Consider the following 22616-nt stretch of genomic DNA (forward strand, 5'->3'; position numbering starts at 1 on the left):
ATAAGGCCTTCTCAAAATCTTCTGAACTCCATTGGGTACAGTGCAACCTGATCAACCTTCCCTCGTGGGTCAATATGATATCAGAGAGAATCACAAGTATTGCTTAGCGTCGGACTGGGCCTGACCACCTCTGGTGTACAGTACTGGCTGACCCAGGGCACTGCCTCTGAAATCTTGAGTCTCCCAGTACAGAAGTTCCCCGAAAATAAGCGCAAGGACTTTGTGTCTCCTAACCATCAACCTGTAATGGTGCAGTCTGCCTGTCACATTCGATTGCCGTGTATGTGGATAGGGTTACAATACCACGTTGACCGGCGAATTGGCGTCACGCGCTGCTCTCACGCGTCAGCATTCTCTTGTATTCTCCAAATTAAGGGGCAGTTTAGCGCGGCCAATCCACCTACCCTGCTACATCTTTGGGTTGTGGGGGCGAGACCCACAAAAACACGGGGAGAATGCGCAAACTCCACACGGACAGTGACCCGGGGCCGGGATCGAACCTGGGTCCTCGGCACCGTGAGACAGCAGTGCCAACCACTGCGCCGCCGTGCCAACATCATTCGGACAGGTGCCCCAGGAGGATCTGGATCACCTGCAAGGGCTTTGGATATTGCCTGCAACGTCTGGAGTCAGGGGCGAGCATGGTTGTCCCACGAATCTCCTGACCGGTCAGGTCTACAGGCACGGGACCTGTTACCTCAATGGACCAACGCTGCTGGATTAATCCACCGAAAAGTCATTGGCCGTGATTCTCCGGTCTCTGACGCTGAAATCGGGTTTGCCGATCAGCCAGAGAATCCATGTTGGCGCCGGAATTGGTGGCGGCGCGCTTTTGCGATGCCTGATGCTTCGCCCCCCCGATGGGTCGAGTTCCCGACGGTGTTGGTCGCGTGTCCTATTTATTTTCGGGAACTCGGCGTGGTGGCTGCGGACTACGTCCAGCGCCGCCACAGTCGTGGTGGGGGGAGCCGATCTGTGAACAGTGGGGGGGGGGCTTTGGTGGGGGCGCGCGGCCGGCGCCATGTTGCACGGACCCGCTAATTCTCCGTCATTTCCGCAGCTAGAGCTGGGGGCTAGCCCCCACCAGACGGAGGGTCGGTGCCCGTTTGACGGGCACTAGTCTATCGGTAGCAAAACGCCACCATTCCCACGCGTGGCGCCAGGGCATAGGCTCTTCTCTGTGCTCTTCTGGATTTCGACAAATTTAATCTTGAAAAGGATTGGGGCCTCTCAGGAGAGAAAGAAAATGTCCTGTTTACAGGCAAGGGCTCATTCTCCAGCTCACCCCATGGTACTGTCCTGATACCATCAGTGGCAGGAAATAATTAATGTCTGGACAAATCTTCACAAGCCTCGGAACACCCACGGAAACAGAGGAAGTACTGAAGGCCCTTTAGTACCGGCAATAGCTAATCACACAGGAACGTGGGATGAGAGAGCCACTCAACAGCATTCCTCAATGTGGTTGATTTGGGGCTGGGGCAGATCGTGACGATAAGGGAAGCGGAGTGTTTAAGTGAGGTTGGAACGGCCGGGCCGTGGGCAATGCCAGCGATCTGGGACTGGGAGCAGTCCGGGGCTGCCTGGCACACAGCTTGAGCGGCTGGAGGGTGAATGTTTTCATCCTCAGAGTGCTCTGCGCCACGCCCCATGAGGAACGTCTGTTGGCGGCGCAAGGTTGCTGGACGGCTGAGAGGCAGCAAACCCTTTCCAGCACTGACATCGTTGGCAGAGGCCTAGAGTTTAAATGGCCGGTGCCCTGGAACCTCAGAGAGTGGGGACCCATACTGCAAACCTTACCCCAGTGAATGCTGTCTGAGTCCACTGAGCTTAGCTCCGAGAGTACTCTGAGAACACGCACTAACAGGTTCAAAAACAGCTTCTTACCCGCTGTTGCCAGACTCCTGAATGACCCTCTTATGGACTGACTGATCTCTCCACACATCTTCTCTGTCAAGTAGCACTACACTCCTGTGTGCTTCACCCGATGTCTGTGTCTCTGTATCTACATTGTGTATCTATCGAATGTCCGATGCTTTATCATGTGTGGACTGTATGCAGAACAATACTGTTATGGGTTTAGAAAAATCCAAAGTGTATCACTGAGTTCACGTGACCCACGGCTTTGAATAGATTGTGGTTATGGGGAGCACCCGGGCCTACGCTACAGGTGTGATGCAACAGAGATCTACAGTACTTTTAAAACAAAACATTGTTTATTTATGAATCCAGTTAACATTTTATAAACCCACCGTAAACCTCTTAACAACGATCAACACCAATAATCCTCACAGATACAATATTCTCTAAGTAACCCTTCATAACTTTCCTAACAACATCCAGAAGACCAAAATACCCTTTTCACAGAAAGACAGCAGGTTTAAATTCTCTACAGAAACCGGTATTACTTTGAAATCCTCAAATGAGCTGATGACAGTCCGTAGCTTGTAGAGAGAGATCATTATACAGCTGCTTGCTTTGCCTGCAACTATCCAAATCTGAAAACAAAACCAAAAACACACTGTAGCTGCCTGCTCAAAAACTAAAGTGAAAGCAGAGAGCCCAGCTCCACCCACACTCTGACATCACTGCAGCTATTTGATAAACACCCATTTCTTAAAGGTACATCCGCGACAGCTATTTGATAAACACCCTTAAAGGTACTCTCACATGGCAATACTTTTCATTGTACCTAGGTGTAATGATATGTATACAGTCAGGTTAGTGAAGGGTTAATAATTGCGCCTGAAATTAAAAATGAAATGAAAATCGCTTATTGTCACAAGTAGGCTTCAAATGAAGTTACTGTGTAAAGCCCCTAGTTGCCACATTCCGGCGCCTGTTTGGGAAGGCTTGTATGGGAATTGAACCGTGCTGCTGGCCTGCTTTAAAAGCCAGCGATTTAGCCCAGTGTGCTAGTGTAAAGCAAACACTAGAGGGCGTTACTACTTCTCTGTCTTTAAGGCAGCTTCTTGGGGAATGCTGGGAGAAGCTAAGAAGAGTAGCTCAAGGGGAAAGCATGGTGACAGTATAAGAAGAAGATTAGGGTTGATTGAGTTAACACGAGGTTAGATCATGGTGTAGTTCGTGACTACTTAGATTATTCAGTACTGTAAAACAGATTCAATATTACTTTAATTATTATCTGTAGCTCAGTAGTGTGCAAACTTCATTTAATTAATAGTGCGATAATAAATTAGTTTTGTTTCAATCTTTTGATTGGTGGATTCTTTGTCAACAACATATTGGGTCATTCTGGAAGAAAGGACAAAGAACACAACATGTTACCACGAATGGTAATATAACATGGTACTAAGAGTAGAAACATAATGCTTCACCTGATGTCTGTGTCTGTGTTTTCTCATGTATGGAACGATTTGCCTGGACTGTATGCCGATCAATACATTTCACTGTATCTAAGGACATGTAACAATAAACCCAAATCCGTATCTCTCCCACGGATCGATGCTACTCCTCTAACTCGACCTTTTCGTCCCCACAGGCACGAACTCTCTCTTCTCCCACTCCTCACCAACCAAAGGAGGTTCACCCTGATGACTCCTATGAGGAAGCAGAGCCCCTCAGCCCCCTGGCCCAGTGTTCTGCAGGTGGGTATGTGGAAACTGATCGTCCCCGTGTCCTGAGATATGGTCGCGGGTCAGCTCGGTGATCCAGGGCTAACGGTCAAAATGTCCCAGAAAAGCTGGGTATAGAGGGGGTCCCCAGGTGCATGTAAGTACTGAGAGGGGATCCCTATGACTGTGTTAGTATATACAGGGGGTCCCGGGGAGCATGTCAGTATTTACAGGGGGTCCCCAGGGAATGTGTCAGCATTTACAGGGGGTCCCACGGGAGTGTGTCAGTATTTACAGTGGATCCCCGGGAGTGTGTCAGTATTAACAGGGGGTCCCCGGGAGTGTGTCAGTATTTACAGGGGGTCCCCGGGGAGTGTGTCAGTATTTACAGGGGGTCCCCGGGAGTGTGTCAGTATATACAGGGGGTCCCGGGGAGCATGTCAGTATTTACAGGGGGTCCCGGGGAGCATGTCAGTATTTACAGGGGGTCCCGGGGAGCATGTCAGTATTTACAGGGGGTCCCGGGGAGTGTGTCAGTATTTACAGGGGGTCCCCGGGGAGTGTGTCAGTATTTACAGGGGGTCCCCGGGAGTGTGTCAGTATTTACAGGGGGTCCCGGGGAGTGTGTCAGTATTTACAGGGGGTCCCCAGGGAATGTGTCAGCATTTACAGGGGGTCCCACGGGAGTGTGTCAGTATTTACAGTGGATCCCCGGGAGTGTGTCAGTATTAACAGGGGGTCCCCGGGAGTGTGTCAGTATTTACAGGGTGTCCCCGGGAGTGTGTCAGTATTTACAGGGGGTCCCCGGGGGTAGTGTGTCAGAACTTACAGGGGGTCCCCGGGGAGTGTGTCAGTATTTACAGGGGTTCCACGGGAATGAGTCAGTATTTACAGTGGATCCCCGGGAGTGTGTCAGTATCTACAGGGTGTCCCCGGTGAGTGTGTCAGTATTTACAGGGTGTCCCCGGGGAGTGTGTCAGTATTTACAGGGTGTCCCCGGGGAGTGTGTCAGTATTTACAGGGGATCCCCGGGGAGTGTGTCAGTATTTACAGGGTGTCCCCGGGGAGTGTGTCAGTATTTACAGGGGGTACCCAGGGAGTGTGTCAGTATTTACAGGGTGTCCCCGGGGAGTGTGTCAGTATTTACAGGGGATCCCCGGGGAGTGTGTCAGTATTTACAGGGTGTCCCCGGGGAGTGTGTCAGTATTTACAGGGTGTCCCCGGGGAGTGTGTCAGTATTTACAGGGTGTCCCCGGGGAGTGTGTCAGTATTTACAGGGTGTCCCCGGGGAGTGTGTCAGTATTTACAGGGGGGCCCCGGGGAGTGTGTCAGTATTTACAATGGATCCCCGGGAGTGTGTCAGTATTTACAGGGGGGTCCCCGGGGAGTGTGTCAGTATTTACAGGGGGTCCCGGGGAGTGTGTCAGTATTTACAGGGGGCCCACGGGGAGTGTGTCAGTATTTACAGGGGGTCCCCGGGGAGTGTGTCAGTATTTACAGGGTGTCCCCGGGGAGTGTGTCAGTATTTACAGGGGGTCCCCGGGGAGTGTGTCAGTATTTACAGGGGGTCCCCGCGGAGTGTGTCAGTATTTACAGGGTGTCCCCGGGGAGTGTGTCAGTATTTACAGGGGGTCCCCGGGGAGTGTGTCAGTATTTACAGGGGGCCCACAGGGAGTGTGTCAGTATTTACAGGGGGTCCCCGGGGAGTGTGTCAGTATTTACAGGGGGTCCCGGGGAGTGTGTCAGTATTTACTGGGGGTCCCCGGGAGTGTGTCAGTATTTACAGGGGGCCCACGGGGAGTGTGTCAGTATTTACAGGGGGTCCCCGGGGAGTGTGTCAGTATTTACAGGGGGTCCCTGGGGAGTGTGTCAGTATTTACTGGGGGTCCCCGGGAGTGTGTCAGTATTTACAGGGGGCCCCCAGGGAGTGTGTCAGTATTTACAGGGGGTCCCCGGGGAGTGTGTCAGTATTTACAGGGGGCCCCCAGGGAGTGTGTCAGTATTTACTGGGTGTCCCGGGGAGTGTGTCAGTATTTACAGGGGGTCCCCGGGAGTGTGTCAGTATTTACTGGGTGTCCTGGGGAGTGTGTCAGTATTTACAGGGGGTCCCCGGGAGTGTGTCAGTATTTACAGGGTGTCCCCGGGGAGTGTGTCAGTATTTACAGGGGGTCCCCAGGAATGTGTAAGCTTGACAGGGAGTCCCCAGAGAGTCTCAGTATTTGCTGGGGTTCCCGGAAGCGTGTCAGTATTTCCAGGGATTCCCCATTAAGTGTGTCGGTCTGTGTCCGAATTTGAACGTCCGTTAACTGAATGTGTTTGCAGATTGTGCGGACTCAGACAGCAGTCACTATGAATCTTACGGAGAAGAGGATATGTCTGGAAATAACCGTACCGCCTCCCTGCGATGGCTGCCGACAGACTCTCCCACGCAGCCACTGCCCCATTCCCGAATCTGTGGCTTTCTGTGGAGGAAGAAATGGTTGGGACAATGGACGAAGCAGTTATTTCTCATCAGAGACCAAGTTCTGATGGTAAGTTGCGACACCCCCAAACTTTTCAAACATGGTCCTTACGTTTTTCTTCATTCGATTCATCCTTTCTTGGACCCCCAACACGATGGGGCACTCTAGCCCGCCCCAGGCACCCCACAAGAGTCTCCCCCTCGTCTCCGTTTACACTCACAAGTTTCGTGTTGGCTGCATCCTTAACTTTCTCATTTCTCCTCTGTCGTAATCATAGAATTCATAGAATCATAGAACTTACAGGGCAGAAGGAGGCCATTCGGCCCATCGAGTCTGCACCGGCTCTTGGAAAGAGCACCCTACCCAATATCAACACCTCCACCCTATCCCCATAACCCAGTAACCCCACCCAACACTAAGGGCAATTTTGGACACTAAGGGGCAATTGATCATGGCCAATCCACCTAACCTGCACATCTTTGGACTGTGGGAGGAAACCGGAGCCCCCGGAGGAAACCCACGCACACACGGGGAGGATGTGCAGACTCCGCACAGACAGTGACCCAAGCCGGAATCGAACCTGGGGCCCTGGAGCTGTGAAGCGATTGTGCTATCCACAGTGCTACCGTGCTACCCTTTCTCTCTGCACTGCACACAGACAGACTCACCCAGGCGGGCACCAGCGAGGTGAAACCCAACGAGAGTTGAACCCACCCTGAATAATGGGCAGCAGCTCAGACCTAACCTGTTAGGAGTGAGTGTTCCAGAGCGCCTGTTGGCACAGTGTGGCCGGGCTAACTCCCTGGATCTTTATCATTACTCAGCTCGGTGTCCGGTCTGAAATGTGGGCGGGGGTCCTACGCTCGCCCACGGTGCGGCCGCTGCAGGTCGCCGTGGTGCGCATGCGCGGCCACAGACCCGCCAATTCTCCGGGCCGTATCGGCAGCAAGAGCCGGGTGCCCCTCGCTGATCGGCTGCTAGCCCCCAGCCAAACGGAGGATCGGTGGCCGTTTTGTGCCATATTTTGGGTGGTAAAACCCACCGTTCCCCCCACCGGCGTCGGGACGTGGCCTGAGAATCGGAGAATCCAGCCCGTGATCAGATATTCTGAATAACTTATTCTCTCTTTCTCTCTCTCTCTCTTTCACTTGGTGGTGAGGTCCAAGCGCTTTTCCTCGTTTCACCATTTGAGTAAAGAGACATCTCGGTATTTCGCTGCTCGCTGTGGTAAAGTGGAGTTGAGCCACCCCAGCCATGACCTTACTGAAAGGCGCAGGGGGCTCGAGGGGGCAGTGTGTCCCGTTCCACTAAAGAAAGGAGCAGCTGAGATTTGGGGAAACAAGCAGACGCCACTCATAGAAACCCATCAGAGAATCCCTTCAGTGCAGAATGAGGCCATTCAGCCCACTCCGAAACAGAACCCTACCCAGATCCGCTCCCCCCGCCCTATCCCCTTTGGACACTGAGGGGCACGGGCAATCCACCTAACCTACACATCTTTGGACGTGTGGGAGGAAACCGGAGCACCCGGAGGAAACCCACGCAGACAACGGGGAGAACTTGCAGACTCCGCACAGACAGTGACCCAAGCCGGGAATCAAACCCTGGTCCCTGGCGCTGTGAGGCAGCAGTGCGAAGCACGGTGCCACCTTATCGCCCCTCGTTCCTATCGTAGCCTTGGGCAGCACGGTAGCATTGTGGATAGCACAATCGCTTCACAGCTCCAGGGTCCCAGGTTCGATTCCCGGCTTGGGTCACTGTCTGTGCGGAGTCTGCACGTCCTCCCCGTGTGTGCGTGGGTTTCCTCCGGGTGCTCCGGCTTCCTCCCACAATCCAAAGATGGGCAGGCTAGGTGGACTGGCCGTGCTAAATTGCCCCGTAGTGTCCCAAAGTTAGGTGGGGGTTACTGGGTAACGAGGGTAGGATAGAGGTGTGGGCTGAGGTAGGGTACTCTTTCAGGGGATGGTGTGGACTCGATGGGCCGAATGGCACTGTAAATTCTATGCCGTGCGAGAGGCTGGCACGGAAACCCTGTTGAGGTCGGGTGTAGGGCGGAGGTACTGAAGCTCTGAGACTGAGACTTCTCTCTCCCACAGTGTTACAAGTGTCTGAAGGACCAGTACCCCCTGATGGAGCTCAGCCTACTGGGGTCCCGCGTTGCATACAAGTTCAAACGCAGTAAGAAGATACAGCACGAGCTCAAGATTACGACAGCGAGTAATGAGACTGTGGTGCTCGGACTGCAGAGTCGTGAGCAGACGGAGGACTGGCGGAAGGTTTGGAGGTGTTAGCACCAGAAATTCAACTCCGTGGCGAATCAGTACAGTAACAATCCTTATAAGTCACTAACTACAGTTATAACCTCCATTATGAGTGACTAACCAGTATGGAATCATGGTTATGGGTGACTAACTATCTCAGTACCCCTTATTATGATGAATCACTAACTAGTACATTAAGCTCTGTTATGGGTGACTAATTAATAATTACCCTCATTACGGGGCACAATTAAGCACAGTGATCCATTTGACAAGGGAGTAACTGGTACTGTAATAGTGGTTATGGCTAACTAATGAATGCAGTAACTCATTCAGAAGCCTGTTTGGCTCAGGAAGAGAAAGTATTTGTCATTGTCAATTAAAAGTTACCAATGGCTTCGGACAAGGCTCGGCACAACATCGAGGGCCGAAGGGCCTGGTCTGTGCTGTACTGTTCTATGTTCTATGTTCTAATCAGGGCGGCACGGCGGCACGGTGGGTTAGCATTGCAGCCTCACGGCGCCGAGGTCCCAGGTTCGATCCTGGCTCTGGGTCACCGTGAGGAGTTTGCACATTCTCCCCGTGCCTGCGTGGGTTTCGCCCCCACAACCCAAAGATGTGCAGGGTAGGTGGATTGGCCGCGCTAAATTGCCCCCGAATTGGAAAATAAATAATTGGGTACTCACAATTTACATAGTGAAAAAGTTACCAATGTCGGAAAAACGAGTTGAAGTCTGGAGCCGGTGACGGAATGGAGGTGGTGGTGGGGTTGGGTGGGGGTCGTGACTTCCTGGTTGACAAAGGGACTTGTCTTTGGGAGGCTTTTTCAGGGGTTTTACTCTCTTCCCTGCTTTGACTGCACTGTGTTTAGGTTGTTGAGGAGGTCAGCAGCAACACGCGCCCCCGTGCTTCACCGTGGAACTCACCAAAGATGCCAGGGGCCGAGAATAAATGCGCCTCGAGCAAGGTGAGTCTAACAGTCTGCCGCTCACTGCTTTCCCAGAGTTGGGCCGAATGCTCTTTCCCTGCACTGTACATTCTCTGTTAACAACTAGCCAGCCTCGGAAGGGAGATTCGGCGGCGGGGCTGGCAAGGGAACGTCAGAACGAGGAGCTTGAGTCAGCCATTCAGCCCCTCGAGCCTGCTCCGCCATTCAATACCTTCATGGCTGACATCATAGAATCCCTGTGAGGCAGCAGTGCTAACTCCACCGTCCTGCCCGTTCTCCAAAACTCTTCAACCCATTTACTAATTAAAAATTTGTCCATCTCCTCCTTAAATTTACTCAATATCCCGGCATTCAGCGCACTCCGGGGTCGCGAATTCCACAGAGTCACGACCCTTTGAGAGAAGTAATTTCTCCTCAACTCCGTTTTAAATCTGCGACCTCTTATCCTTAAACTTTGACCTCTCGTTCTAGACCCGAGGAAGCATCCGCTCTACGTCTTCATCCGTACCTTTTACCATCTTATATACCTCAATTAGATCTTCTCTTATTCTTCTGAACTCAAGAGTAGAGGCCCAAACTGCTCAGTCTCTCTCCGTCCAACAAAGCCCTCATCCCCGGAATCAATCTAGTGACCCTCCTCTGAACTGCCTCCAATACAACCTCATCCCTCCTCAAATAAGGGACCAAAACTGTGCACAATACTCAAGGTGTGGTCTCACCAATGCCTTGTACAGTTGCAGCGACACTCCCCGATTTTTATACTCTATTTCTTTAGCTGTAAATGGCAAAATTCCATTTGTCGTCCTTGAGCGACGAGGGGCTTTTCACAGTAACTTAATTGCCGTGTTAACGTAAGCCTACTTGTGGCAATAAAGAGTATTATTATTAATTCCTGCTGCAACTAGGGCAGCACGGTGGCCTAGTGGTTAGCACAGCTGCCTCACGGCGCTGAGGTCCCAGGTTCGATCCCGGCTCTGGGTCACTGTCCGTGTGGAGTTTGCACATTCTCCCCGTGTCTGCGTGGGTTTCGCCCCCACAACCCAAAGATGTGCAGATTAGGTGGATTGGCCACGATAAATTGCCCCTTAATTAGAAAAAATAATTGGGTACTCTAAATTTATTTTAAAAATGTATTAAAAAAATAAAAAATTCCTGCTGCAACTGCTTACTAGTTTTCTGTGATTCATGCACAAGGGCACCCCGATCCTTCTGCACCGAAACACTCTGAAGGCTCTCCCCATTTCGGCAATAAGTTGCCTTTCCACTTTTCCGACCAAAATGGACAACCTAACACTTATCAGCGTTAAGCTGCATCTTCCACATTTTGCTCCACTCGCCTAACCTATCTATATCCATTTGTAAGTTTATTAATTTCTCATTGCAACTTACTATCCCACCGATTCTAGGGAAGGTAAGAGAATCCTGGTTAACCAATGACGTAGAGGTCAAAGGAATGAGGGGCAAAGGGCAAGGGTCAGATGGATATAATGCCAATATAAAGAACAACTTGTGAGGTTGTTGTAAATGTGAGTCCAATATCATCCCAGGCTGAAGTCAATCACAATGAAACAAGTTTCTTTTCTTTAATAAATTTAAAGTCCCCAATTCTTGTTTTCCAATTAAGGGGCAATTTAACGTGGCCAATCCACCTACCCTTAGGGTTGTGGGGGTGAGACCCACGCAGACACGGGGAGAATGTGTAAACTCCGCACGGACAGTGACCCAGAGCCGGGATCGAATCCAGGTCCTCAGCGCCGTGAGGCAGCAGTGCTAACCCACTGTGCCACCCTCCTGCAATCTCTTTCTGTCCCTTTATTTAAATTCCCTTCTTTAAAATTTGACTCTTGATTATATTCAGATATTCCTGGTCTGTCAAGCAACGAAAGTGCTTTGCTGATGTCTGTGTATCGTGTGTTCTCTTGTAGCCAATGTTGAGGGGTATTCGAAGCTCAGACTCGGATAGATCCACAGGCGAAATGGTTGCCGACAGCCCAGCCACCCGGGACACAGGTAAGGCCTCCTCCTGCGACCCTGCACATCGAAACGTTTGTTCTTGTCTGTCCAACCCAGTCACCCCGCAATTGGCATTGAGATTAATGGTAGCGGGCCAGGAAATCAGCCGAACGTTGACGAGGAGTCGGCCACCGGTTTTTTGGTCAGTGTTTTGACCAACCTCATTTCTACACAGGCTGCCACATTCCCTTTGTTGCACTCGTTGCTTGTTCTTCTGCGTGTCTCGTACATCTTCCCAATTTTGACTGGAGGCTCTGAGGTAGTTCTGGTTGGGAACAGCAATTCTGAATGTGACCCGACGCTGAAACTACTCTGGTCTGACCTGGCAGGTTACCTGAAGGTGCTCGTGAACAGCCACTGGCACACCCTGTGGTGTCATATCGAGGACCGAGTGCTGCTGATGTACAAAGATGTTGGCGGGGCGGGAAGATTGCACTACTCTGTGGACCTGCAAGGCTGTGAGGTCAGGACACAGCCGGACCCCACGCACAAATTCAGGCTGACAGTCTCACACCAGCACAAGGATCTGGCAGTGCTACAGGTAAGATGCTGGCCGACCTTCACAACCCACGCCGGCCGACTTTCGCGACCCACACCAGCCAACCTTCGCGACCCACACCAGCCAACCTTTGCGAACCACGCCAGCCGACCTTCGCGAACCACGCCGGCCGACCTTCGCGACCCACACCGGTCGACCTTCACAACCCACACCAGCCGATCTTCGCGAACCACGCCGGCCGACCTTCGCGACCCATACCGGCCGACCTTCGCGAACCACGCCGACTGACATTCACAACCCACGCCGACTGACCTTCACAACCCACACCGGCCGACCTTTGCGACCCACACCGGCCAACCTTCGCGACCCACGCAGGCCGACCTTCGCGACTCACACCGGCCGACCTTCGTGACCCACACCGGCCAACCTTCGCGACCCAACGCCGGCCGATCTTCGCTACCCACACCGGCCGACCTTCGTGACCCACACCGGCCGACCTTCGTGACCCACACCGGCCGACCTTCGTGACCCACGCCGGCCGACCTTCGCGACCCACACCAACTGACCTTCGCGACCCACGCCGGCCGACCTTCGCGACCCACACCGGCCGACCTTCGCGACCCACACAGGCCGACCTTCGCGACCCACACCAGCTGACCTTCGTGACCCACACCGGCCGACCTTCGCACCCACACCAGCCGACCTTCGCATCCCACACCAACTGACCTTCGCGACCCACACCGGCCGACCTTCGCGGCCCACACCGGCCGACCTTCGCGACCCACACCAGCCGACCTTCGCGAACCACACCAGCCGACTTTCGCGGCCCACGCCGACCAACCTTCGCGACCCACACCGGCCGACCTTCGCACCCACACCTGCCGACCTTCGCACCCACACCGACCAACCTTCACGACCTACACCGGCCGACCTTCGCACCCACACCAGCCGACCTTCGCGACCCACACCAGCCGACCTTCGCGACCCACACCAGCCGACCTTCGCACCCACACCGGCCGACCTTCGCGACCCACACCAGCCGACCTTTGCACCCACACCAGCCGACCTTCGCGACCCACACCAGCCGACCTTCGCACCCACACCGGCCGACCTTCGCACCCACACCAGCCGACCTTCGCGACCCACACCGGCCGACCTTCGCGACCCACACCGGCCGACCTTCGCGACCCACACCGGCCGACCTTCGCACCCACACCAGCTGACCTTCGCGACCCACACCGGCCGACCTTCGCGACCCACAGCGACCGACCTTCGCGACCTACACCGGCCGACCTTCGCGACCCACACCGGCCGACCTTCGCGACCCACACCGCCGACCTTCGCGACCCACACCAACCGACCTTCGCGACCCACACCGTCCGCCCTTCGCGACCCACACCAGTCCAGCTGACCTTCGCACCCACACCAGCCGACCTTTGCACCCACACCTGCCGACCTTCGCGACCCACACCGCGACCCACACCAGCCGACCTTCGCACCCACACCAGCCGACCTTCGCGACCCATACCGTCCGCCCTTCGCGACCCACACCAGTCCAGCTGACCTTTGCGACCCACACCGGCCGACCTTCGCACCCACACCAGCCGACCTTCGCGACCCACACCAGTCCAGCTGACCTTCGCATCCCACACCAAATGACCTTCGCGACCCACACCGGCCGACCTTCGCGACCCACACCAGCCGACCTTCGCGACCCACACCGTCCGCCCTTCGCGACCCACACCAGCCGACCATCGCATCCCACACCAACTGACCTTCGCGACCCACACCGGCCGACCTTCGCGACCCACACCGGCCGACCTTCGCGACCCACACCAGCCGACCTTCGCGAACCACACCAGCCGACTTTCGCGGCCCACGCCGACCAACCTTCGCGACCCACACCGGCCGACCTTCGCACCCACACCAGCCGACCTTCGCACCCACACCGACCAACCTTCACGACCCACACCGGCCGACCTTCGCACCCACACCAGTCGACCTTCGCGACCCACACCAGCCGACCTTCGCGACCCACACCAGCCGACCTTTGCACCCACACCAGCCGACCTTCGCACCCACACCGGCCGACCTTCGCGACCCACACCAGCCGACCTTTGCACCCACACCAGCCGACCTTCGCACCCACACCGGCCAACCGAGACCCACACCGGCCGACCTTTGCACCCACACCGGCCGACCTTCGCGACCCACACCAGCCGACCTTCGCACCCACACCAGCCGACCTTCACACCCACACCGACCAACCTTCGCGACCCACACCAGCCGACCTTCGCACACACACCAGCCGACCTTCGCACCCACACCGACCAACCTTCGCGACCCACACCGGCCGACCTTCGCGACCCACACCGGCCGACCTTCGCGACCCACACCAGCCGACCTTCGCGAACCACACCAGCCGACTTTCGCGGCCCACGCCGACCAACCTTTGCGACCCACACCGGCCGACCTTCGCACCCACACCAGCCGACCTTCGCACCCACACCGACCAACCTTCACGACCCACACCGGCCGACCTTCGCACCCACACCAGTCGACCTTCGCGACCCACACCAGCCGACCTTCGCGACCCACACCAGCCGACCTTTGCACCCACACCAGCCGACCTTCGCACCCACACCGGCCGACCTTCGCGACCCACACCAGCCGACCTTTGCACCCACACCAGCCGACCTTCGCACCCACACCAGCCAACCGCGACCCACACCGGCCGACCTTTGCACCCACACCGGCCGACCTTCGCGACCCACACCAGCCGACCTTCGCACCCACACCAGCCGACCTTCACACCCACACCGACCAACCTTCGCGACCCACACCAGCCGACCTTCGCACACACACCAGCCGACCTTCGCACCCACACCGACCAACCTTCGCGACCCACACCGGCCGACCTTCGCGATCCACACCGGCCGACCTTCGCATCCCACACCAGCCGACCTTCGCACCCACACCTGCCGACCTTCACGACCCACACCGGCCGACCTTCGCACCCACACCAGCCGACCTTCGCACCCACACCAACCAACCTTCGCAACCCACACGGCCGACCTTCCCGACCCACACCGGCCGACCTTCGCACCCACACCGACCAACCTTCGCGACCCACACCAGCCGACCTTCGCACCCAAACCAGCCGACCTTCGCACCCACACCGGCCGACCTTCACGACCCACACCGGCCGACCTTCGCACCCACACCAGCCGACCTTCGCACCCACACCGGCCGACCTTCACGACCCACACCGGCCGACCTTCGCGACCCACACCAGCCGATCTTCGCATCCCACACCAACTGACCTTCCCGACCCACACCGGTTGACCTTCGCAACCCACACCGGCCGACCTTCGCGACCCACACCGGCCGACCTTCGCGACCCACACCAGCTGACCTTCGCGACCCACACCAGCCGACCTTCGCGACCCACATCGGCCGACCTTCGGCCGTCTAGCTGGTCTGCGTGGACTTACATTTAACCCCTTGTGTATCTACAGTGGTGCATATCACCACAGGGTTTAAGGCTGTTTTGACTGTGGGAGGGGGCGGGGCGGTTACTGTGTTGGATGGGACTGTGAAGTTCATTCCAGTGTCTTCCCATAGGCCAGCTCACCCGAGGACAGGGACCGATGGCTCAGCCTCCTGCAGGCAAGGTGTGGGACAGACGCAGAATCAGCTCATCTCTACGAAGACACGGTCCTACAGACCGGAACTGAGACAGAGCCAAGCGTTGGGAACCAAGTCAGGTAAGAGTGCCCTCGATCAATCTCCGCGCTGGTCGCTGCTCGCTCCGCGTGCTAATGACATATTCTCTTCCTCATTTCCGGTAGTGGCATTTCCAGCTTCTGTCCATCGTTCCCCTGGCCTAATACTTGTAGTGGAACAAGCGGGGCGGGGCCGACCTCTGACCCTGGAACTAGAGACCAGCTTGGTATTCGCGTCGCCTGATTTTAAATCAGCCCCAGGGAGGATCTGCGCGGTCTCTAATGATGTTGAGTAGAAGTTGTGGATAGGCTGGATTTAAACTGACAAGCTGTGAAGAATTCAGCCACTCGTTGACTAAATTCCAAGTTTTGTTCTCAGAGTAATACTAACATACAAAATGAATGTCAACGCGAAGATAGGCAGCGTTGGAAGCAGTACTGATGGAGGCATCAAATTAATAGATTAAGTGAATGGGCAAGAGTACGGGCATCAGGGCGGCGCAGTGGTTAGCATTGCTGCCTCATGGCGCTGAGGACCCGGGTTCGATCCCGGCCCCAAGTCACAGTCCATGTGGAGTTTGCACATTCCCCCCGTGTCTGCGTGGGTGTCACCCCCACAACCCAAAAAGATGTGCAGGGTAGGTGGATTGGCCACCATAAATTGCCCCTTCATTGGAAAAATCTGAATTGCGTACTCAAAATTCATGTTGAAAAAAAAGCCAATGGGCAGAGTCGTGGGGAATGGATTTCAAGGAGGAGCCAGAAACAATGGAGGTCCAGAGAGATTTGAGGGCCCAGGCACGTAGCTTTCAAATCTGAAGAACAGGCAACTTTCAAAAAGGTGAACGGGATGTTGGCCGGAATAGCTGGAGGATTAGAATACCAGGGGATAGAAGTCATTCTTTAGCCCTTGAAGGTAGTGCAGCATCGGGTTTACAAGAATGGTACCTGGACTCCAGAGAGTTACATAACAAGGGGAGATCCCGCAAATTAGGACTGTATTCCCTGGAATTTTGAAGATTAAGGGGTGATTTGATCGAAGATTTCAAGAGAAGGGAATCGATAGGATATGGAGAGAGAAAAGCCAGTTCTGCAGGTGAATCTGCGACCAGAAGTCTACCTGGGCGGCACGGTAGCACAGTGGTTAGCACTATGACTTTACAGCTCCAGGGTCCCAGGTTCGAGTCCCGGCTTGGGTCACAGTCTGTGCGGAGTCTGCACGTTCTCCCCCACTGCGTAGGTTTCCTCCGGGCGCTCCGGTTTCCTCCCACAGTCCAAGATGTGCAGATTAGGTGGCTTGGCCGCGCTAAATTGCCCTGAGTGACCAAAAAGGTTCGGTGGGGTTACAGAGTTGTGGGGATAGGGTGGAAGTGTGGGCTTAGGGGCTGGTTTAGCTCACCAGGCTAAATCGCTGGCTTTTAAAGCAGACCAAGGCAGGCCAACAGCGCGGTTCGATTCCCGTACCAGCCTCCCCGGACAGGCGCCGGAATGTGGCGACTAGGGGCTTTTCACAGTAACTTCATTGAAGCCTACTCGTGACAATAAGCGATTTTCATTTCATTTTCATTTCATTAATTGGAGTGGTCTTTCCAAGTGTCGGAGCAGACCCGATGGGCCGAATGGCCTCCTTCTGCACTGTAAATTCTACGTTCTGTGTTCTAAAATTGAGAGCCAAACCCTTCGGGTGTGACACACAAAGGACAGTAGAATCAGAGAATTTACAGTGCAGAAGGAGGCCATTCGGCCCATCAAGTCTGTACTGGCTCCTTGGAAAGTGCATCCTACCCAAGCCCACACATCCACCCTATCCCAAAATCCCCACCTCTCCTGGCGTTCGATGCGATGAGGGGTGAGGGGGGGGGGAGGGGGGGGCGTTAATGCATGATTGGGATCTGAGTTAAGACCCTCCCCAGTCTCCTTGCTGAGATCGGACGCTGTCACGGCATCTTGGCGATGATGATTTGAGTGTTGGGGCCGTGTGGCATGGGGAGGTGCACAATTGACTCTTTGCCATCTTCCCTCAATGAGATATTTGAATCGTTTCCAGTGGCTTGCTCCAGCGAAGAATTACGACCCCCAACACATACATGGACGATCCATTTGGCCACGTGTCCGTTCAGACCATCCCAGAGGGCGGAGGCTCCGGGGCCACACGGCAGACGGTAGGCCCCGAAAACAATGACATTCACGCTTCAGAGACGCGCTGGCCTCGTTCTTGCCACGGGGAAAATGGTGGGCGGTGATGGCGGTTACGTTACTGGATTAGTAATCGCATCAGACCAGTGTGAGAATTTGAATTCAGGGTTTTGCTTTGAAGAAAAACCTGGTAATCGGGCGGCTCGGCGGCGCAGTCTTGCCTCACGGCACCGAGGACCCGGGTTCGATCCCGGCCCTGGGTCACTGTCCGCGTGGGTTTTGCCCCCACAACCCAAAGAGATGTGCAGGCTAGGTAGATTGACCACGCTAAATTGCCCCTTCATTGGAAAAAAAGAATTGGGTACTCTAAATTTTTTTTTTTTTAATCTGGAAATTATTTTGCTGGTCTTAGTAAGAGAACCAGGAAGCTGTCAAATTGTCATCAAAATCTCAACTGATTCTTTCCGCGAGGCAATTCCCTGCCCTTACCCGGTCTGGTCTATATCTGACTCTCGTCCCACGCTACGTGATTGACTTTGGAAGGTCTTCTGAACGGTCCCAGTGAGCCATTCAGTTGTGTCAACCAAAGATGGACAATAAATGAATAAAGACCCCCCCCCCTCGCAAAGTCCTTGAGCCCACTCTCACCTGAAGAATAGATTCTTACTCCATCTTCTTCCTCAGCGTTGGTGACGCCCAAATCTATTCTGGTGACGAAGGGCCCATTTTGTGGCTGAACAGAATTCGCGACCTTGGGCGGGCGGAGCTGCATTTTGTAGAAAATGGAAGACTTTCTGTCGTCCATCGTTGCAGGAAGTTCCAATTTTGGCCAATTTGAGGAATAGAAGCTCCCAGAAGGATGTTGTTTTCCCCGGACTGGCAAATCTGCTCTGGATCATTCCGCCCTGTGGCGTTCCCAGGTTGGGATGCTCTGAGGTGCGATTAAACCAGGACTCATCCCTGCCTCACCATGAGCTACAATGCCAGGTCCAACGCTCGGTCTAGAGCAGGAACACATGACATCCTCTCTGTTTGTTTCCAGCAGAGGGTCGATTTGCCTGGCCATGAAGTGGTAAACAGACAACGTACAGCACCTCCAGTAAGGGACCATCGCAGCAATATAAACAACAATAACACAGCAAGGTACAACACCCTGCCAAGTGGTAAGTGTCGGTCGGGCTTTATCCTCAGCTTCATCCTTCACCTGTCCTGGTGACACTCTCCCTTGACCTGCTGAGGACAATGAATGAATAAATCATGACTAAAAAGCAAATACTGATCATGAAACTGTTATTGATTGTCGTAAAAGCCCATTTAGTTCACCACCAATGCCCCGTAGGGAAGGGAATCTGCCCTCCTTACCCGGTCTGGCCTACACGGGACTCTGGATCCAAGCAATGTGGTTGACTCTTAACTGCCCCCTGAAATGGCCTAACAAGCCACTTGATTGTGTCAAAAGCATTGTGGGCCTTAGGCACGGGTATAATCCTGCCGTATCCCTGATGTGCCTGAAGTGCCTGGTAGTCGAGGGTGATGATACACTCTGTGTTTGGGCCTGTGTTACGATTCAATCCTGGTGTAGTCAGAGAGCTGAAATAGACTTTTGACATAGCCTTAGATCGTAATCCTCTATTCCTAAATCTGGGTCTTCCAGACGGGAATACTCCTCAATGGCATAAATTAGTTGTGGTATGTATTCCTATGAAATTCATGACGTCTGTGATCCGTTCTTTGTCTGATGCATTCCTGTCTTAGATTTATAGGCTCCACCTTATCTGACTTGCTCCTGTTAGGCTTTCCGTGAGCCTTATTGTAAGTCTTGATCTCGCAATACTTGAAGGTGTGCCTGAACTGCTACCTTTACGTAATTATATGGACCTATCCCTCTTCCCCCCCTTACCTGGTATTACCGGTATTAAAACTGGAGACACTAGTTCTTTAAGTATCCTGTTCTAAATTCACCCTTTTCAAACGCGTAGGACGAATCACCTTCAACCTTGTTTTGTCCTTCATTGCTAGAGGGATGGAGTTTCAGACTAGGGAGGTTATGCTGCAACTGTATACGGTGTTAGTGAGGCCACACCTGGAGTATTGTGTTCAGTTTTGGTCTCCTTACCTGAGAACGGACGGACTGGCGCTGGAGGGTGTGCAGAGGAGATTCACCGGGTTAATCCCAGAGGGGGTTGGATTACGAGGAGAGGTTGAGTAGGCTGGGACTGTACTCGTTGGAATTTAGATGGATGAGGGGGGGATCTTATAGAAACATATAAAATTTTGAAGGGAATAGATAGGATAGCTGCGGGCAGGTTGTTTCCACTGGCGGGTGAAAGCAGAACTAGGGGGCATAGCCTCAAAATAAGGGGAAGTAGATTTAGGACTGAGTTTAGGAGGAACTTCTTCACCCAAAGGGTTGTGAATCTATGGAATTCCCTACGAAGCAGTTGAGGCGCCTTCATTAAATGTTTTTAAGATAAATATAGATAGTTTTTTGAAGAATAAAGGGATTAAAGGTTATGCTGTTCGGGCCGGAAAGTGGAGCTGAGTCCACAAAAGATCAGCCATGATCTCACTGAATGGCTCGAGGGGCCAGATGGCTGACTCCTGCTCCTAGTTCTTACGTTCTGATGTTATGTTCTGGCAGCATTTCCTCAAGCCAGCTTCTATAAATCTTGGAGTGACTTTGAAATGAAAACATGCGGAGCTGAAAAGGAGCCCGTTCGGAGCCAAGCCACACAGACAGACAAGAAAGATTTCAAAGAGGCAATGGACTCCATGACTGGTAAGCAGAAGATGAAATATTCGATTGCAAGGCTGGTGTGAATTATCCCTGCGCTGCCTTGCACCGATTACCACATTTACTGATGGCAAAGTAAACGGGGAGGGGGTCAGGTAAATTTAGAAGCTGCGTTCAAAGTGAGCACAGGATTAAAATAATCTTTATTGTCAAAGTAAGCTTACATTAACACTGCAATGAAGTTACTGTGAAAACCCCCTAGTCGCCACACTCCGGCGCCTGTTCGGGTACACTGAGGGAGAATTCAGAATGTCCAATTCACCTAACAAGCACGTCTTTCGGGACTTGTGGGAGGAAACCGGAGCACCCGGAGGAAACCCACACAGACACGGGGAGAATGTGCAGACTCCGCGCAGACAGTGACCCAAGCCAGGAATTGAACCCGGGTCCTTGGAGCTGTTGATTCAGTCTTAACTAAAGGATGCTCCAGACTCAGAAATGAGTTCAACGTGTTTATTGAACTATTGACACAGTTCTCAAAGGAGTTCGACTCTCTGCTAATCTAACTGTAGTAACTCAGTCTAACTCTACCAGCTTGCTCTAAGTCACGTGCTGGGGTGTGATGCTACTGATCAACCCTGCCTAACCCTCTAGATGTCTGCCTGTGGAAAGAGGCAGGGCGTGAGTGCCTCATCCCTTTTATAGTGTTTATGTCATGCCCCCTTGTGGTGATGCCACCTCTGAGTGTCCTGACTGCCCATTGGTTGTGTCCTATTTTAAGTGTTCATTGGTTGCATGTTTGCATATCATGACCGAGCTGATTCAGGGGCAAAGCTGATGTTACTGAGGAGGAAGTAGGTGGCCTTCGTGACGGCATGGATGAAGAGGTCAGAGTTCACTTCGGGGTCAGGAGGCTGAGAACAGTCTCAGACAGTCGCCGGGGAAACAGAGTTTGTGGTGGAGCCGGAAGACATCCCAATGTTTAATTTAAGAAAATGTCTACCCATCCAGGACGAGGTGTCAGACATGCTGTCTGGTCATTTAGAGACAGTGGAGGGGGGAGGGGGGCAAGAGATATGTCAACGGTGGCCATTCTTGTCCATGTGAAAACTAACTGTGTTATTGGGTGAGGTGACCGATATGCAGCATGTAGATTAAAAACAGGTCCCTGTTTTCCTTCGGGTGGCCCCTTGCCGGGAATGCTGTAACCCCCGTCTCCTTGCCATTCCTTGCCAAGAGCAGAGAAGATGAGTGTCAGCAGGCAGTTTTACGTCTTGTTATGTGCGCCTGACCCCATCACGTTGAGGCCCCTTTTTTAAATGAGCGGATCCATTTTGTGTTGGCCGCTCGCCTCTCGCTTCCGAGAGGCTTGTTAACATTGTGCGCGCGCGCACGTGCGTGTGTCCCTGTAACCCCGTGCTGTGTTTATTCCTGCTTACAGAGAGAAAGACGCTGCCGAAGTTGGAGGAGAAGATCCGTCGCCTCGAGCAGGCGGTGTACCGAGCTAAAGAGAGGGTGAAGTCGGGCTCCGAACTGAACCTGCTCTCCCTCAGCAAGACCTTCAAGCGAGCCTCCTGTGGCCAATCACTGGCGCTGTTTTCCTCCAACTCAGACACTGCCAACCCCCAGGTCTGTCGGAGTCGCTTTTAAGGGTGTGAGAGGGGCCCTCCTCCTCTTTGAATGCCACTCAGAACATAGAACATACAATCGAACCTGGGACCCTGACGCCGTGAAGCCACAGTGCTAGCCACTATGCGACCGGGCTGCCCCACATTCCGCCTGTCCCAGCGACAGGAGAAAAAGAAAGACTTGCCTTTATTCGAGCGCCCTCGCACGACTTCAGAGGCATCCCAGCATGCTTTGCAGCTGCTGGAGTGATCCTGAAGCCTAGTCACTTTTGGAATATGGGCAGTTTCCGCACAGCAAGCTGCCACAAACAGCAGTGATACAAGTGTTTCGGGATTGATTACGAGATAAATATCAGCCAGGGCCTCTTCAAATAGTACCGTGCAATCTTTCAACTCCACTTGAGCGGGCAGATCTGGCCTTGGTTTCATCTTTCCTCGGTCCTGGCTCTGGGAGTGCCGGCCTGGATTCAGGGCTCAGGTCTCGCAAGTGGGAGTCAAACTCAACAACCCGGCAACTCCGGCATGAGAGAGCTGCCCACTTACTCCAAGCAGAAGCCACAGGGACCAGCGTTGAGCTTCATGAAGATTAGATATCAGTAAGGGAAGGGATTCAGTCTCATGCCGTGCCGTTGAGAGC

At 53.7% G+C, this 22616-nt stretch overlaps 1 protein-coding gene across 3 annotated transcripts in view; it reads left to right on the plus strand.

The window, feature by feature from the left end:
• LOC119957431 (actin filament-associated protein 1-like 2) overlaps positions 1–22616 on the plus strand; it is a 78290-nt gene that overhangs the window by 50223 nt on the left and 5451 nt on the right. For 2 of the 3 annotated variants that reach the window (XM_038785497.1, XM_038785495.1), the window contains exons 5-15: positions 3503–3608; positions 5898–6106; positions 8134–8313; positions 9167–9262; positions 11170–11254; positions 11587–11798; positions 15381–15523; positions 17529–17643; positions 18660–18780; positions 20259–20396; positions 21793–21980. In XM_038785497.1, the coding sequence (XP_038641425.1) occupies positions 3503–3608; positions 5898–6106; positions 8134–8313; positions 9167–9262; positions 11170–11254; positions 11587–11798; positions 15381–15523; positions 17529–17643; positions 18660–18780; positions 20259–20396; positions 21793–21980 (1593 nt within the window). The remainder of the gene's footprint in view (positions 1–3502; positions 3609–5897; positions 6107–8133; positions 8314–9166; positions 9263–11169; positions 11255–11586; positions 11799–15380; positions 15524–17528; positions 17644–18659; positions 18781–20258; positions 20397–21792; positions 21981–22616) is intronic. The other variant, XM_038785496.1, reaches the window with a different exon arrangement.

The sequence above is a fragment of the Scyliorhinus canicula genome, chromosome 26, assembly GCF_902713615.1.
Source record: "Scyliorhinus canicula chromosome 26, sScyCan1.1, whole genome shotgun sequence".
Classification (NCBI taxonomy): domain Eukaryota; kingdom Metazoa; phylum Chordata; class Chondrichthyes; order Carcharhiniformes; family Scyliorhinidae; genus Scyliorhinus; species Scyliorhinus canicula.